The sequence below is a fragment of the Dendrobates tinctorius genome, unplaced genomic scaffold (genome assembly GCF_039654945.1).
Source record: "Dendrobates tinctorius isolate UK_male_01 unplaced genomic scaffold, ASM3965494v1 ptg000029l, whole genome shotgun sequence".
Lineage (NCBI taxonomy): Eukaryota > Metazoa > Chordata > Amphibia > Anura > Dendrobatidae > Dendrobates > Dendrobates tinctorius.
Genome location: NW_027361697.1, coordinates 40,656,891 through 40,669,458, shown reverse-complemented (window position 1 = coordinate 40,669,458; position 12,568 = coordinate 40,656,891). Strand labels below are relative to the sequence as shown.

Sequence of the window (12,568 nt, the reverse complement as noted above, 5' to 3'; positions counted from 1 at the left end):
TGTTGTCACATTTCAAAACAATGCAAGAAAATAAGAGTTGCACTGCGACCCCAAATGTAACGTGACCAGCAAATAGCAAAAAAGTTAACCTGTGCTAGATTTTTTGCAACTTGCTTGTTGCAGTGCCGTAGAGGCCACAAGTTGACCCTATGCACTTGTATTTCACTTCGATATAGCAGCAACACGTAGTGAACTGGCATTGCAGCCAAAGTCGCCATGTAGCCCCAGCCTAATGCTTTAAAATGGAGGGTGTAGAAACCTCAGATTGTGCTGCTGTGGTTCTTAGACCGTGGTCTTCAACAAGTAGCCGATAAAGACCACAGTATAGTGTCAAAATAGATTACTGTATTTACCATAAGACACGCCCCAAATATAGAGGAGGAAAATAGGGAAAACATTTTTTAAAGTGAAAATGGGGGGGGGGGGGGGCACGTCTGTCTTATTGTTTGAATTTAGCTTACTGAAGGGAAGACGGCGTCAGTGGAGCAGGTTCACTGCTGGAGGCGGCAGGATTGGCGAAATGCTGCGGTCCCTGGGCTGGGGAGGAGGGGATAACCCGCAGTGCAAGGCAGGAGCAATTGATTTCCCAACGGAGGGCCTCAGAAAAATGTCGTAAGTGTGAAGCAGGAGTGGAGACCCCGCTGCAAACATTGGTCTCCTGGTGGTGGGCTTCATTGAGCTGAGATGTAAATCTGAACATGCGCAGACGCCATTTTCCTGAAGTCCACTGCCGGGAGATCAATATGCACAGTGGGGACTCCACTTCTGCTTTGTACCACCATTTTCTTGAAGCCCACCGCAGGGACACCCCCTCCTCCCAGTCCAGGGCCCGCAGTATCGCCCGACTCCTGTAGCTGCGACCCTGCCTCTTGTGACCCCGCTCCACTGCCTCCACCGCACCCCCAGTAAGCTACATTTGGACAATAAGAAACACCCCCATTTTCCTCCCAAATTTTTTGGGGAAAAAAAAAAAAAAGTGTGTCTTATGGTCCAAAAATACGGTATATGCCTAAGGAAGAAAAAAAACAAACAAAAAAAAAAAAAAAAAAAACTTTCAACCATATCAAGGGTCAATAATAAGGTCCATCAACATCGCCATCTGAAGATGCCATATCTACCATTGTGCCGCATTCTTCCCCTGGATAACTTGGGGACTGTCTGGATGGATCACTATTAATACAGACAAGGCCTGCAGTATAATCGTTTTTCTGCTCGGTCAACACTGTGTTCCAGAGGTGTGCCGGATACATGCACACTCTCTAAGGGTGCTTTCACATTGCGTTTAGTTACACTCTTGGTGGCCCTGTCAGGGAATACTTCGCCCATCCCCCCCCACCCACGCAAAAAGGGATGCGGACGTATGAACCGACGGGGCCATAGACTGACGCCCATTCTTTCCCAGGAGAGATAGGGGAGCCACGTAACTTAGCCATTCTTAGTTTTTTTTTGGAGCCCGACTTCCCATGGCCAGATATATTCCACACTCATCCATAAAAAGGCATGAAATTAAGTTTTTCTTAAGGTGTCACCTATTTAAAATACATCACTTTTGAGCTATATTAAACACTCGTCTGTTCAGTTATCTTGAAAGAAGTGTTCAGGCACACTCATAGATCCACAGCATATCCATGAAAAAATGGATATACTGTATGTGGGTATGGCAAGGGGTTTCACCAGTTACATACATGTGATGACTGCTGCTGGGGTTAGGAAAACCCCATTCTCTACCATGTACTGTATGCAGTTTTCCATGTGAAATCAATGCTGAAAATCCACAACAAATTCAATAAATTTCAATGTAACCCTTAAGAATTAGAAGAATAGAATTTACATACCAGTCCGTACGCCATGCTTCTCTCGTGCTCCTGTGTTATATCCGCAACATAAGCAAATACCACAGAAAAGGTAACAGCGAAAACACCAGATACAGAAATTACTGCAAAGTACCACCTAAAAAAAACCCAGAAAAAGCAATTATAACGTTCCATAAATGCTTATATACAGACAGGACAGATGCACATAACAGTCATTACATACCACGGACTGATCTTCATTAGTGGTATTGGCGCACATGTGAAAAACACAGTTAGCAGCAAGAAAGACTTCCTTCCCCAAACATCAGAGAGCGCCCCTATCAAAGGTGCACTGAGAAAGGACAATAATCCCTGAAAGAAACAGAGCAAACACATTAAGGGTTCTCGCTCACACAGGCTAATAAAAAACGAAACAAGAAACTGTCCCATTCTCATCCAGGAGAGTGAGGCGAGGATTTTCTCAGGACCATTTACAGTTTCCTATGCTCCAGAATTGTAATGTAGCCTTAAGATTTGGATGCCGTCTGTATGGGATACAATGTTTTTCTTGCACTGTACAGAGTTCAGAGTGAAACTGTAGTATGCTGCGACTTTTTTTCTCATGCTAAATACAGCTGATAAAAAAAAGACGCAGAGCCGCATGGCCTCACTGAGTAACATTGGTCCGAGTGCAATCCCTTTTCTTTTTTATCCAATTTACACACCAGTGTGAATGAACCCTAATGGTTGCTACTTCTAGGGTGCATTTGCGCGTTGGTGTGATGCTGGATTTTATATCAGGCCACACAGAGACCCGTTGAATATGTCATCCTATTCTAACCCTCAACATCGGATCAGGAAAGGACATGCACCGAGTTTCACGGATCTCAATCTCTGATCCGTAATTTTCAGATGTGTTAGTGGAACTCTATGGGTCAGAGTGATGTCCATTAAAATAAGAAAAATCAGTCAGTACTCAGGCATTTCACATGGATGTATGAATGCACCCAAAAACAAAGATAAATCTCACATAAAACCAGATACAATTCACACCATAGTTCAGGATGTGAACTAACAGAATCAAATTCCGTTTTTTGTGCTAGATAGTTGACATATGAAGACCCATATTACATTAGTTAAAATTTATCAGCTATGACCAATATGTAGTAAATGATTCTGCAGAAGCTTTTCAAGGAATTCCAGCACAATCCACCTGGAAATATTATAGGCCAATTTTAAGTTTATTCATTATTGAACAAGCAGAAATTGACAGAACAGGGATCACAAGTGCCACAGGTAAGTTCACGTTACCTTTACTCCTTGGATGAGTCCATTCATAAGAAACGTGTGCTTTGGGAAGGTCTCGTGTAAAACCTGTACAGGTAACAGATAAATAGTGTAAATGATGAAAGCCGGCCATGTACACATCACATTGTGAGCACTAATACAGGAAGAGATGGTGATTCATCTTGTGGTTTGTGAGCGTTTACTCTCTAGCTAGCTACAACGGAAAGTCATCATCTGCACAGGTTATGACATACACGGACGGGGAAATGGCGTTGTATAGCCGCTGTCCTTTACAAAGACTCCAAATTTACACTGTTCAAAAAAATAAAGGGAACACTAAAATATCACATCCTAGATATCACTGAATGAAATATTCCAGTTGCAAATATTTATTACATAGTGGAATGTGTTTAGAACAATCTCTATATATAAAAATGAATGTGTGTGTATCACCAACCAAAGAATCTTTCATTTCACCAGAGCTGTTCAAAAGAAGCTGAGCTGTGATTGGTTGCTATGAGCAACAGTTTTCCTTGCAATCACTAAGCATCTCTCATTTCACCAGAGCTGGTTAAAAGAAGCTGAGCTGTGATTGGTTGCTATGACCAACAGTTTTCCCACTTGACAACACCTCAGCAGACACTGACATGGTGGGAGAAATCTAGCATCCCTGGGAACATAAGCTCCCAGCCACTGTGACTCCCAGAAAGGAGCAGGGAGTACATGACAGAAATGAATCCCCCCCTCCTGTGCCCATATCTCCCATCACACATCCTCCATCCCGCAGGCACATCTTCCCTCTTAGGCCGGTTTCACATTAGCGCTTTTTAAGCGCACGCACGGCCGGGGGTAGCTCCGCCCCCGAGCCGGCTCTCTGCCCGGCGTGCCCGACCCTTGCTTGTAGCGCCGCCTCCTAGCGGACAGCGGCGCCTGCGATCGGCGCACCCTATCTTTAGCATAGGGTGCGCAGATCGTGCGCAGGCCGTGCGCTAGTTGCGCTTTGACCTGTTGACCTGCGCTGCGCACTTTTGACGGTGCGCCGTGCGCGCCAAAATCGAACTTTTCGGATTTTGGCGCGCACGGCGCACCGTCAAAAGTGCGCAGCGCAGGTCAAAGCGCAACTAGCGCACGGCCTGCGCACGATCTGCGCACCCTATGCTAAAGATAGGGTGCGCCGATCGCAGGCGCCGCTGTCCGCTAGGAGGCGGCGCTACAAGCAAGGGGCGGGCACGCCGGGCAGAGAGCCGGCTCGGGGGCGGAGCTACCCCCGGCCGTGCGTGCGCTTAAAAAGCGCTAATGTGAAACCGGCCTTAAAGGGATCATTGGTATGGAAGTCAGAGCAAATCCATCCAGTGCTTTGGTTTTGACCCCAGGCCTCTCTTAACCCCTTAATGACAGCCAGTACATCTTTTTACTGACCTGAGATATAAGAGAAGAGCATCCCCATACAGGTGACAATCCAGCAGCTGATAGCTGTACACTATAGCTGACAACCTGCTGTATCACAAATGATTGGTGTTGGCACCCTCCAGATCTGTTTAACCCCTTAGTTGCTGGTGTTAAAAGTGACTACATCTAATAAATGGTTAATAGATTATGGGGGCTTCCACTTTAATCTTATTTACACATCGAGATCATGATTGTGTGGTCCTGATGTTTTCCATAGCAGTTCATGGCCAAATAGCGGCCTTAGAGTCTCTCGGCTATAGCGGTCAGTTGAGAAGTTAAGGTACTGTCACACTTAGCGATGTACCAGCGATCCCGACCAGCGATATGACGCGGTCAGGATCGTTGGTACATTGCTAAGTGGTCACTAGTGAGCTGCCACACAGGCAGATATCACCAGCGACATCTCAGGGGTCGGGGGTCGCTACTTACCTGTCAGACGAGGCGATCCCGACATCCTCCCGCCCGCGTCCATGCGTCGCTCGTTGTCACAGCAGGAAGCCCACCAGGAAGCCAACGACGAGAAGCGGCCCAGGACGCTCTCGCGCGATCAGCGATAATCAGCGGGGGAGAGGTCGGAGGCAAGTATCACACATAGCGATATCGCTAGCAATATCGCTATAACGTCACAAAAACCAGTGACGTTACAGCGATATTGCTAGCGATATCGCTTAGTGTGACAGGCCCTTTAGCGACATTTAGGTGGTAAACAAACATTTTTTCATTCCTGCTATACCACTTTGCATTAATTCCTGAAAATCACCTGAAGGGTTAATAAACTATTTGACAGCAGTTTTCAATATGTCGAGGGGTGCTGTTTTTAAAATGGTATCACATTTGGGGTCTTCTAATATATAGGACCCCCAAAGTCACTTCAAACCTGGATAGGTCCCTCAAAAAAATAAATTTTGTAAGTTTCCTTGAAAAAATGAAAAATTGCTGCTACATTATTAAACCTCCTAAAAGGCTAATAAAATAAATTAGCATTTTTAAAATGGTGCTGATGTAAAGCAGACATGTGGGAAATGTTATTTATTAATGTTTTTCTGTGGTATGACTATCTGGATTAAAGGGATAATCATTCAACTTTTTAAAATTGCAATTTTTTTTACATTTTTGTCAAATTTCTGAAACTTTTTATAAATAAACACAAAACTTATCGACCTAAATTTACCATTATCATAAATTATGATGTGCCACGAAAAAACAATCTCGAAATCAATGGGATTTGTTGAAGCATTCCAGAGTTATCACCACATAAAGTGACATTGGTCAGAATTTAAAAAACTGGTTCCGTCACTAAGGGGGGTTAAAGGGATCCCCAGTATGGAAGTTAGGACAGTTCCACTCAGCTCTGCGGTTCTGACCCCAGGGTCTCTTAAAGGGATCATTGGTATGCAATTTAAGGCAAATCCACTCTGCACTTTGGTACTGATCACAGGCCCTTCTTAAAGGGATCCCCGGTATGGAAGTCAGGGCAATTGCCTTCAAATGCTCTGGCACTGACTCCAGGCTCTCTTAAAGGGATCTCCTGTATGGAAGTTAGCGCAAATCCCTCGGCGCTCTCATTCTGACCCCAGGGTTCTATTAAAGGGATCATTGGTATGCAAGTCAGGGCAAATCGACTCAGCACTCTGGTTCTGATCCCAGGCTCTCTTAAAGGGATCCCCAGTATGGAAGTGAGGGAAAATCCACTCTACGTTTTGGTACTGACCCCAGGCCTCTCTTAAAGGCATCTCCGGTATGGAAGATATCATATAGGCACATCATCCCTCTTGAAGGGATCATTGGTATGGAAGTCAGAGCAAATCCATCCAGCGCTTTGGTTTTGACCCCAGGCCTCTCTTAAAGGGATCTCCGGTATGGAAGTTAGGACCGTTCCACTCAGCTCTGTGGTTCTGACCAGTTTCTCTTAAAGGGATCATTGGTATGGAATTTAGGGCAAATCCACTCTGCGCTTTGGTACTGACCCCAGGCCTTTCTTAAAGGGATCCCCAGTATGGAAGTTAGGGCAAATCCCTCAGTGCTCTGATTCTCACCCCAGGCTTCTATTAAAGGGATCATTGGTATGGAAGTCAGGGCAAATCCACTCAGCGCTCTGGTTCTGACTACAGGCTGACGGGATGATGTGGGATATTAGTGGTAGTTGTCCAATGGCTCTGGCTGATGGGATGATGTTGGATATATTAGTGGTAGTTGTCTGGTGGCTCTGGCTGATGTGGGATATTATAGTGAATGTGGCTATGCGGAGTGGGCAGGGCTATACACCCAGCTTTATAAATAAATTATTTTTATATATATATATATATATATATATATATATATATATATATATATATATATATATATATATATATATATATTTTTTTTTTTTTACATACAAACACATTATATATATATATATATACATACATACATATACACAGTACAGATCAAAAGTTTGGACACACCTCATTAAAAAAGAGTTTTCTTTATATTCATGACTATGAAAATTGTAGATTCACTCTGAGGGCAGCAAAACTATGAATTAACTTGTGGAATTATATAATAAACAAAAAAGTGTGAAACTTCTGAAAATATCTCTTATATTCTAGGTTCTTCAAAGTAGCCACCTTTTGCTTTGATTACTGTTTTGCACACTCCCCATTGTCCCGGGGCCGGCAGCTTCTTCCTGTGTTGAGCGGTCACATGGTACCGCTCATTAAGGTTATGAAGATGGACACCACGCCACATCGCGTCCATATTCATTACCTTAATGAGCAGTACCATGTGACCGCTCAACACGTGACGTTCAGCAATGGCACAGGAGGGTGAGTATGATGTCCCAGCCACCGACTCCTGCTGCCGCTCCCCCGCTGGTTTCTGCACAATGACTCATGTATAAGCCGAGGGGGCATTTTCAGCACAAAAAAATATACTGAAAATCTTGGCTTATACACGAGTATATATGGTACTACTGAATGTGGTTGTACAGGATTAGAAAAATATGGCTACCTTAATCCAAAAACCTGTCAGCAGGTTGTGTGTATTATGGCAACTCAATTTCTTCACTGAAGAGGCCCCGCTGTGGGGTTTTTTTTCATACAACATTGTTATTCTTATTAGGTACAACCTCTTTTATATCTATACATGAGGGCAATTTATACTGATCTATGTAAGACCCCAAGGGACAGTGTTAATGAAACTGTATGAACTGAGAAGGAATGTGCAGTTCTCTGCTCCTGATCCACAAGTAGCAGGAAATAAACCAATTACCGAATCTAAAACACACACAGGCTGGGGCAAGTTTGCTGCAGCAATACACATGATACACTTGGCCAAAATCACATTACATTGATCCAGACAAAAGAAAAAAATATATATACATGCCATTTGAAAACATTTAGGAACCAAATTAAAGTTTAGTCTTGAAATGTACGGTATTGTACATGTATAATTTAATAATGGCAAATAAGATGTAAAAAGAGTAAAATTCCATGAATATTAACAAATGTCAATTAAAGAAGGGAAATGGTTACACTAACATCCAGGTCACACCTTCGGGGGATGGCCACATCCAAATCTGCTCTTCAATGGCGGGCAGAGATGGCGGCACACTTGGGTGGTCTAGCAGAAATTACTGGCACCCAACATCTGCTGGAAGGTGCAGGGAGCGTGATGGTGGGGTTATTTGTAATGGCAACAAGAATAAAAATCTTGTTTCCATTTGCAAATGTTAGTTTGCCATCTGATGCCCTACATTACAAGTGCATGTGACATCGTTCAGTATAAACACAATTGTAAGACAGACAAAGACCATTGTCACATACAACACGGTTACTTCCTGACCAGATGCTCTACTGGATAATGCTTAACCAATTTCTCCAATTTTGGTCAATGCCCTTGGGTGGCTTAACCCCTGAACAAAAAAAAAAAAAAAAAAATAATATATACAGTGCCAGTATCTACTTATGTATAATTAGAGTCTACAAAATAAACTACAACCCCTGTTCAAACGGGCACACTTTTGCTGATGACAATGGCCAGACAGTCCTTAAGTCTTCCAACTTGAACCTACAGCCTCAGATGCATATGGGGCTGTAAGGTCAGTATATAAACGAACAGCTATTAAAGAGCTGAAATATGCCCTTCCGTAATCAGTCTTATCCCGGCCAATCGCAGTTTATTATCCTATGGGCAACGGTTTTGAAACATGGTGGCAATTGTATAACGATGATAAACAGAACTTACCACCAATGTCGGAGCAGTGAGTAAACCCCAAGCAAAGAATTCAAGGAAGATGACGATGACCGCATGATACACGCTGGGAGAGCCAAACCCCTGAGGCTGAAGACAGAATGACAATATTAGAGCTGCATTCTCTACAAAACTAACTATACATCAACCACTAGAAATAAAAGGATATACTGATTCAAGAATATATGCAAAAATGTCACCTGCTGTCTCTGTGGGGGTGGGGGGAAGAATTATAATTGTCTCAGCCACTGCAGACATGGGAAGTGGGCAGCTGGATGTGAAAAGGGAAAGTCTACGATAAGATCCAGCACTTCAGAGTATGCATCATATATGACGATGAATTTAATTGTTTTTTCATAGAAATGGGAAGGACAAAGTTCACCCCTCTATTGACACTGGAAAAGCACATAGCGGATGTAAGGACCAGCATGCCATGGTCTGGCTGTCACAGGTTGTAGACTGCAGAGCTTTGACAATCTAGGATACAATTTTCTGTGAAGTCTCATTAAGGTTATGTGCACACAACGAGTATATGCACCATATTTTCCTGCAGCAAAAACCAGAGTATTGGCAGGAAAAGATTCGCCTGGGAAACACAGGCGTTTGATACGTTTTTACTTGTGTTTTCCCCATTCATTTGAATGCGTGAAAAATGCTGAAAGAATTGACATGCTGCAGATGGGAAGGACTGCTTTCATGGTTGAAATCCTCAAGGAAAAAATAAGCAACAGGTGCTTCAGATTTCAGAAGTCTCGTTCCCTTTGCTAGTACTGTAAAATGCTACCCCCCCCCCCCCCCCACAATAAATAAGGGCTGAAAAAAAAGCAGCAAAATAAAAAAAAATAAAAAAAGTAGAAGTAATAGTAGTCAAGTAACTTTGTAACCAAGATGTGCAACAAAAATTACACTTTCACAAATGTTGATAAAGAGTGGAAGAAAAATTAACATTACTTTTCAGAGAACATACAAAGTTTAGCAAAAAGGGAAAAAAATGGTATAACAAAAGCACCCATAGTCACCTGTTAAATTGCCCACTGTACCAGTGTTCCCCTTTAGGCGATTCTTATTTGGCATCAAAGGTCACATCCCATCTACAAAGGTGACCTCGGCACCCAGGTAAAGCAAGACTGCCGGGAAGCGCTCAGTGATTTAACAAATGACTATTTTCTTTGCTCATTTTGTACCATTACCTCCTGCTGGACACATTTTGTATAATGTAAAAAAAAAAATCTCAACAGAATAGTCCATTTTAATTAATGTGCTATTGCAAGCACGACTGTGGGGTTTATGTTGTAGCTAGTTTAGGGAGCAGGTGGAAGAAACACACCGCATCCAACTTAAAAAAATAAATTAAAATGTAAATTTTGCTATTATTGGAGACTTTGAGTCTAACAGATTAGAAAAATTGATTTTTCTTCATGTATTTCGTGTGGAAAAAATATCTGCAAATGATTTAGTTTGAATGGCAATTTTAAAAAAGTTATAGCAACTTATAGACAGCAATCTCCGGCACGCGTGGGGCAGAATGGAGCATTTCATCGTCCTCACGTGCGTGTATGATTTCTTAGCTTTTGGGTTAACTTGCCCAATACATGGTTGTTTTTTGGGCGACATTTTAAAAACTGTCCTTTGTATTATGACCCTTAGCAATCACCTCACACTGATCAGAGATCTAATAGGATGATGATTTGCTGAAACGTTGTGTTGGAGCAGAGACACAAAATAACGACGAATTGCTCAACTCACTCATTGGGACTATTGCTCAGAAACCTCTTCATTTGGGTGTTAAGAGTGTGAACATAGCTATGCTTTGGCAATAATGATCTTTAACGATAAGGGATTCGTGTAAATTCTTAATCAGATGTACGTGCACACTCGGAACGAGGCTCATATAAGTTGCTCAGAGCGGCATTCGTCTGACTCCATTCGAGACGACAGATCTCATTGCAGAAAAGAGAGCAGCTCTGCAGGAATTTTATGAGCACGAGGCAGGACCACTCTATAGTCCTGGAATAGCTGATTGATCCTTTTTTTTGTCAAATCGGTGGCAATATTATCTCCAAAACCAATTAGTCAATTGAGTCTGCCTTGTATAAGTGCCTATCATGTACCAGAATCAAGTCAAAATCTTCTTTTTTTGGTAATTTTAACATGCCTCCAATTGTGCCAAAAACCAATACTCAATTTTCAGCATGCCGCCATTTTTTTCTTCTAATTTTCAAGTTTTTTTTCTTTTCAATTCTGCTACTGGAGATAGCGATAATCATAGTAATTAAGAGTCTCTTTGGGATTTTTCTTTCACACAAGTACAACACCCGGGATCGTGGCCACCGTTCACCACCATTTTGTTTTCTTTGCCCACTTCACTGCATTTTTACAGTACTTATTTATACTCTTAGCATGATAAAATTTGGAAGCATACTTCAAGCATCTGTAAATATATTGTAAAAGAACCCAATCCCAAAAAATGCTTATACTTTTTCCACAAAATCGCAAATAGCAGAAAAATCGGGACTCGAAGACCCCCTTATTATTGTTTAGTTTAACTTCATAGAAAATTAGACAAGTTTAGAAATTTAAAAGAAATATATCTATTTTATGTTCTATCCAATGCCCCTTATTTATCAAGTAATCAAGAAACATTGATTACAGCGATGTGCTACACTAATTGTATTATTCATTACTTGCCACATTTATGGGAGAGTTGGACCCTCACATTATAACGCCGCAGTCCTGATAGCAAGTTTGAGGCTTTTAAAACACAAAATCTTCTTTTCCCATCTTGTGACCAGTGATCCTGGTTTTGGCTCTCAATTAAATGCTGACTTAACATAGAGCCACCCAATTCTGGAGAAAGACATACTAAAAATACCTACTCCTTGTAAGATGCCCTGTGGTATCTAGTACAATGTACAAACAGCCTTTATATTATAATAAAACCCAAAGTATATACGCCAGAATGTTCATTTTTTCCTAGTCATTAGCCATCAGTAACATGTACGGTGTATGCATTAAAATACTTACTGATCGCTGTCTTCTGCCGTTTCCAGCAGCGCTCCAGTCCCTTTCCTGCATCATATGACCGCAGTTGTGACCTGACGGCTTTCAGTATGGAAAGGAGGTCACTTTTTCACTGTAAGTCTATGAGACTCCAAAATAATCTTCCATACACTTACATCAAGAAAGCAAATCGCCATCTTCTGTGTGAGTTGGCGAAAAGAGCTGCACTCACATGATGCAGGAATGGACCAGAGCAGTCCAGTTAACAGCAACCAGCAAGTAATTTAATTCACACATTACTGATGCCTGGCTAACAAGTGGAAATATATTAAAAAAAAAAAAAAAAAAAAAACACACAACATTAAATGCTGGAATTGTACTTTTAAAGGGAACCTGTCACCAGGTTAGGCCGATATGAGATGCAGCCACGGCTTTTCAGGGCTGATATAAAGTATTCTATAATGCTGTATATCTGCCTCCAACTCGACCTGGAAGAAATGAAAAATAACTTATACTCACCTGTGGGGCGGTCCGGTCCGAGGGGTGTCGCTCTACTTGATCCGGCGCCTCCCATCTTCTTGCGATGCCATCCTCCTCCTTGATTCGTGTGGATGACATGTCCCTGCATCATCCACACAGTCTGCCCGGCATTGTGCTCCTGCGCAGGCGGACTTCTCTGTCCTGTTGAGGGCAGAGCAAAGTACTGCAGTGCACAGGTGCTGGGAACGGTCAGAGGCGCCCAGCACCTGCGTACTGCATGACTTTGCCCTGCCCTCAACAGGGCAAAGAAGTATGCCTGCACAGGA

At 42.5% G+C, this 12,568-nt stretch overlaps 1 protein-coding gene across 2 annotated transcripts in view; it reads right to left on the bottom strand.

Moving 5' to 3' along the window:
• MFSD14A (major facilitator superfamily domain containing 14A) overlaps nucleotides 1–12,568 on the bottom strand; it is a 71,692-nt gene that overhangs the window by 26,598 nt on the left and 32,526 nt on the right. For both annotated transcript variants that reach the window (XM_073571639.1, XM_073571640.1), the window contains 4 exons: nucleotides 8,757–8,852; nucleotides 3,105–3,167; nucleotides 2,038–2,165; nucleotides 1,836–1,950 (listed from right to left, as the gene is read on the bottom strand). In XM_073571639.1, the coding sequence (XP_073427740.1) occupies nucleotides 1,836–1,950; nucleotides 2,038–2,165; nucleotides 3,105–3,167; nucleotides 8,757–8,852 (402 nt within the window). The remainder of the gene's footprint in view (nucleotides 1–1,835; nucleotides 1,951–2,037; nucleotides 2,166–3,104; nucleotides 3,168–8,756; nucleotides 8,853–12,568) is intronic.